The following is a 5,276-nucleotide window of genomic DNA, read 5'->3' as shown; positions in this document are numbered from 1 at the left end:
AAATATTTCAAGGTCATGCATAAGCTCAGACTTGTGTCAGAAATTTGAAAAGAATGTTTTTTTTACTGTTAGTTGAACCCCTACAATTATCTTTCACAACTTCACATCTAGCAATTCACCTTTTCATCTCAAATATACTTTGATATCCAAGAGACATGATTACTTTACAGAGAGTACAGATTTACCTTATGGTCTCTATACATGGGCTTAACACCAACTTTCTTGCATCTCTCCCTCCATCTTCTAGCTCATTCTACATTGCAATAAGAGATGTGACTTCTAAATACACAAAACTAGGTATAATTTTGCTAGCAGAGCTACCAATAGCCATGAAGGCATATTTGCATAGACTTCAGCATAAAATTTACAAGACTGCCTGGTGACCTCAAACTTGTGAATGTATCCCAAGCTACTGTGGTTTCACTGTTATTAGTACCCAAACTAACTAGATGAAAAGTTAGTTTGGCTAAGTCCATATATGGTGCAGTCACACACCTGACTGCAATATCTCTAGTTGCTATGTTGTCTAGCCTCCTTTTGATCTTCTTTAAGAGAATTTCAAAGGCAGCAGACAGTAAGGTAATTGACCTTATTAAATTTGTAAAACAGCAATCATTCCCACAGGTGTTTAAATGGGGCAGGGAAAAAATTCACGAGTAAGAGCTATAGAACCAATTTCATACTTTTATGCACTACTTGTATTCTATTGCACTAGAACTAAAAATTTTAACCAAATCTGTAGTGAAAACCTAGATGTGTTAATCCATAAAAGCGGAAAAGATGGTTCCAAGTAACATTCTAGGAACACATTTTCTCCGTTGCGTGTAAGATTATACTGCTAACCAAAAGAACCAAGTAATGCTTCAATCCCGCAACTCCTCAAAATTTTGAAGTCAACCAGCTCTGGACAGATGCAGTGCCTACCCATCCAGAATTATACCAGGGTTGCAGATTTAAATCCTTTTGTTTGAATTCCATAGATATTAAAAACAGGAAAAAGCTTTTACTTAGTATTCCTTGCCGCCATGATCTTTGTCCATAAAAGTCAAGCACTCCAGATTGAGTTTCCAGCGGATCCGGACTGGGATATGTCACAGAAGACTGTAAATTCAGCAAACATAGCCTTGAAAAATGGTTCATATCATAAAATATATAAAAAAAGTTGACCTCATGTTTCAGTATATAGCAAAATAAGTACTGTAGACTCACTTATGGAGAAAGAAACAGGAACTTAGTATTTTAAACAAATGGCTAGAAGTTAAATAAGCTGTTTAAAAAAAATATTTCAGTTACTTGGGTTTCATGAGGAAAAAGTGGACTGCTCAACACAGTGTAAAGCCAAAGGCCAATTAGATTTACTTTGTTTTTAGTGTATGCTTTTCTTTTAAAAAAAGTTGCAGTTACAAGCAATTATTGATCCATTCTTTCCTATTAATTCCTAATTAGATCATCCAACTGCACTAACAGGAATCCAATATACTATTTCACAATAGGGCTGTGCAAAGCTTCGCCAGCTGTTTCAATTCCAAAACTGTTTCGTGCTTGCACCAGCCTCATGTGATCTAGGAGGCAGATCAGAGGCTCGCACCTCCGGGAGCAGTCCAGCACAGTCCCTGCAGCCCTCCCGGGTGTGCGGGCAAGCCCCTGATCTGCCTGCCAGATGACAGGAGGCTGGTGCTGCCAACTGGGGCCAGCAGCAGCACTGATCTTCCCAGCACTGGTTATGGGCAAAACGTTGAAACAGCAAAAGAGTTTCGACAAAACGAAATGGAACAGTGCTTTTGAAATGAAAGCAAACTCTACACGAAACACTGTTCCATCAAAACAGAACGATGCTTTTTCGCACAGCCCTATTTCACAATACTGTAACAAGATAGTATTAAAGTAGATCTAATTATACATGAAAATCTATGGACAAGTGTCATGAGGTTCTTTCATTACAACTTTTCTGCCAATTGTCTGTATGTTGCTTGCTTGACAATTTAGGAAATCATTTACAGAACTCCGTGCCACCAAAAATTTGATTCACAGCGGAAATCATGTAGTATAACTTGAAGATTAGATTATACATTCATGGCCAACCCTTCCAAATTCAGGGTGCCTGTAAACGTGAAGGACATTGGATCCAACACACTAATTTAGCATGTTTCAACAGCCTCAGTGTCTTGTGTATTCAGCATCCCTGTGCTTCAAAATGGCAGTGGCTAGAGCTTGTTCAACAAGTTTTAAAGCGCCACCACCACCATTTTGAAGCATGGGACACTGAATACACATGATGCTGTGGGCACTTTACAGTTACAGTGGGTCCTGTGAGCTGCTCTCATTGGTGTCCCCTGGCTCACCCCCTACCCACTCCCCCCCGCCCCCTCAGCTGGAGCATGTATAAAGACACCCATAGAGACTAAGGCAATTCACTTTCCACTCGTACCAACACATACATATAAAATTTGCTTTGGTCTAATCTTCAGTAAAGCTTTAATAAACAGAGATTTAGAACAAAAATTAGCCAGTTGGCCACCTGCAACTTACATCATGGTTACAGAGCATGTTTGCTAGCTGCTTCCGTTCTTGTGCATAGTGAGCTGCCTGTTGGTAATAGAAACCTGGATTCTGGGTTTGAATTGCTGTCAACCCTAGTTTAATAGCTTCATCAAATAAATCTCCAAAAGCCTGAAACCTTTAACAAGAAGAAAGATTAGTTTTCCTACTTGTAAATGTAACTAGGGAGCATAAGATTAAAACTTAACTGCACACAATAAAGGTGGCAAGAGTAAAAGTATGATAATACACAGATTTGAACAATGTGATTTTGCCACTGTCAAACTGCAATGTCAGTGTCACAATCTGGGCCCTACATACTTAAAAGGACTGCCTTCTCTCTTATGCTCTATTGCAGATACCAAGGTCAACTGAAGGCAAACTTCTACAAGTACCATCGATATGCCAAGTCTCTTTGGAGAAACCGTGTGTGTGGAGGGTAAGTCTCAGCAGTTGCTCCACAGATTTGGAACTCCCTTAGACTTCCAGAGCCTGTCAGAACCTGACCCTGGACATCTTTGCGAAGTCCAGGCAGGTATTTATCAAACAAAGCTAGAGTGGCTATTTAAAGGCAGTGGTGCTCAATCTTTTTGCCCAGCAGGCAAGATGGGTAGTGCCCAGTCCATCTGTGGGCCAGATCAGACCAGTGGTCCCAGTTCAGAGTCCAGGGCAGAGGGCAGCCTGATTTAGCCATGCAGGGGAACAGGGCTTGAAGGTTCAGCAACTAGTGGGGAGAGACGGAAGGCAGCATGGTACAGTGAAAGAGGGGGAGTGGCCTGGCCCCCTTCCAGGTATTCAGGGAAAGGGGGCATGACTTGGTTCTGTGTGGAGGGACAGGAGACAAGAGGGCATGGCCTGGCCCCAAGCAAGCCATGCAGAGGGAAGAGGGTGTGGCCCAGCCATGATCTGGCTCTGCAGGGGGACCAGGTATCGCTCAGGGACTTGGGAATTTGGCAGCAGGGGAGCAATGGTAGTATTAACTGCCACTGGTCCTTCGCATCTTTTCATGGAAAGAAATTCAAGATTCTATTATTTCTCTAGTCATACAAACTGAGGACTTGTGAAAAAAATCATATTTCTGTTCTAGCTTATGTATTAGTTAGTAAACACATACTGTTTGGACATCCAGGCAGCATGCTCAAAAGCCAGCTCTGCACTCCCTATTTTTTTCTTACACAAGTCAACGTGCTTCCTAAACTGAGCAATTGCGTCCAGAGGTGTATTATGCTGAAAACAGAGGCGACAAATCTACAAGGATGAAATAAGAAACGCTTTGATTAGAGTTAAGGATTTTAAAAAACTTTTTAAAACTCAAACTTTGAAATATAATATGTGAATCCTTATATAAGATTCAGCAATTCAGACAACATAAAATGAAGACTAGATAAAACCATATGCATGGACATAAGTAACTTAAATACTTATGACCAACTGATGTCTTTTTGCAGAGAACGAGCCGATGACAATGGACAATAACCACTAGATTGAACACCACACAATCCTAGGACTATCGTGGAATTGTAAGCTTGGCTTCGGAGAGAACATATGGATAGCATCAGATCATTCAACCTTCTAGGACCCATCTTGATGAGGACTGATTCTAAGAACATTTTTCTTTAAATTAATTAGGACAACATTTCTGCTAACCCAGCAGAGCGATCTAGATGGCTTTTCCTCCTCTTCCTCTTAAAATGGAAGGTAAAGGATCTATGTATTTTGAATTCTAAAAGCACAGTTTATTTCCACTGAATTTGAGTAGGAGTTAAAGGTACTCACTTCAAAACACCTGTGTGTCACATACATGCAACAGCACCTCAAAACAAAAAAAAAATCAGCAGAGCACAGCTTCTACCTAGGAGGTATTCGTTTTGGATCTAAAAGCTATTTGAACTTAATATAAAGCCAGGTAATAATTTAAAGCTAACTTCCTATCAGCGATGGAAAAGGAATTTTTAGTACTTAAACCTTTTCAATTGGATTATTCAGATAGTTTTGGATTATTAAAATGTACAAGTATGTAAAAGACTAAAACAAGGATGACTTACCTTGTAGTTTATAAACCCTGCCATGGTCTTGATTTCTAACATATTTGTTTCATGAGCCCTCAGTTCATGCACTAGGTTGTAAGCTGTTCTGTAGTTCCTAAAATATGAAATGTTTATTAAAAAAAAAGTCAGAATATGTTAAACAAACAGTTATTTAAGCAAAGTAAAAACAACTGCTACTCAGAAAAAAATACAAGTTCTGGTGGAAAAAAATTTACACAAACATTACCATTTTACATCCTCAAGCAAACATTGTTACAATTTTTCTGTTTGTTTCAATTAACTGTTTTGAAATAATGAGAAAGAAAAAAAAAAAAAGGCTACTCTCCTGCTTAAGTCTGACAAAAAACTAAACATAAATAGAAAAAAAATCTTGGGTACTAATGTTATAGTGTCACATGCTACTGAAAAAAGTGTATTAAGCACATATATTTTTAAATATTAGCACAGTTTGAAATCCAATAATTAGTAACATGGAGATAAAACATAAGTCAGAAGATACGTACATTTTACTAATATAAAATATTAGTTAGATTTGCCACTAGAAGTCTCTCTCTTTGCCCAGAAAGTACTCCTTCTGAGGAAGGGGGGAGTTTGCTTGTATATTGTGCATGGAGGAATAAGGGGATGTGTGATTGGTGGGGGGGTGGTATGTGGTTGGGAGGTGTGAGGGTGTGTGTACGGTGAAGGCAG

At 39.2% G+C, this 5,276-nt stretch overlaps 1 protein-coding gene across 1 annotated transcript in view; it reads right to left on the bottom strand.

Moving 5' to 3' along the window:
* TRAPPC11 (trafficking protein particle complex 11) overlaps positions 1-5,276 on the bottom strand; it is a 46,357-nt gene that overhangs the window by 25,693 nt on the left and 15,388 nt on the right. The window contains exons 8-11 of the mRNA XM_019521889.1: positions 4,584-4,680; positions 3,653-3,786; positions 2,530-2,677; positions 1,008-1,101 (exon numbers count right to left, since the gene is read on the bottom strand). Of these exons, the coding sequence (XP_019377434.1) occupies positions 1,008-1,101; positions 2,530-2,677; positions 3,653-3,786; positions 4,584-4,680 (473 nt within the window). The remainder of the gene's footprint in view (positions 1-1,007; positions 1,102-2,529; positions 2,678-3,652; positions 3,787-4,583; positions 4,681-5,276) is intronic.

This window comes from Gavialis gangeticus, unplaced genomic scaffold (assembly GCF_001723915.1).
Source record: "Gavialis gangeticus isolate Ggan-Ray unplaced genomic scaffold, GavGan_comp1, whole genome shotgun sequence".
NCBI classification, from domain to species: domain Eukaryota; kingdom Metazoa; phylum Chordata; order Crocodylia; family Gavialidae; genus Gavialis; species Gavialis gangeticus.
The sequence above is the reverse complement of the archived record's forward strand: the minus strand, read 5'-3'. Positions and strand labels throughout refer to the sequence as shown.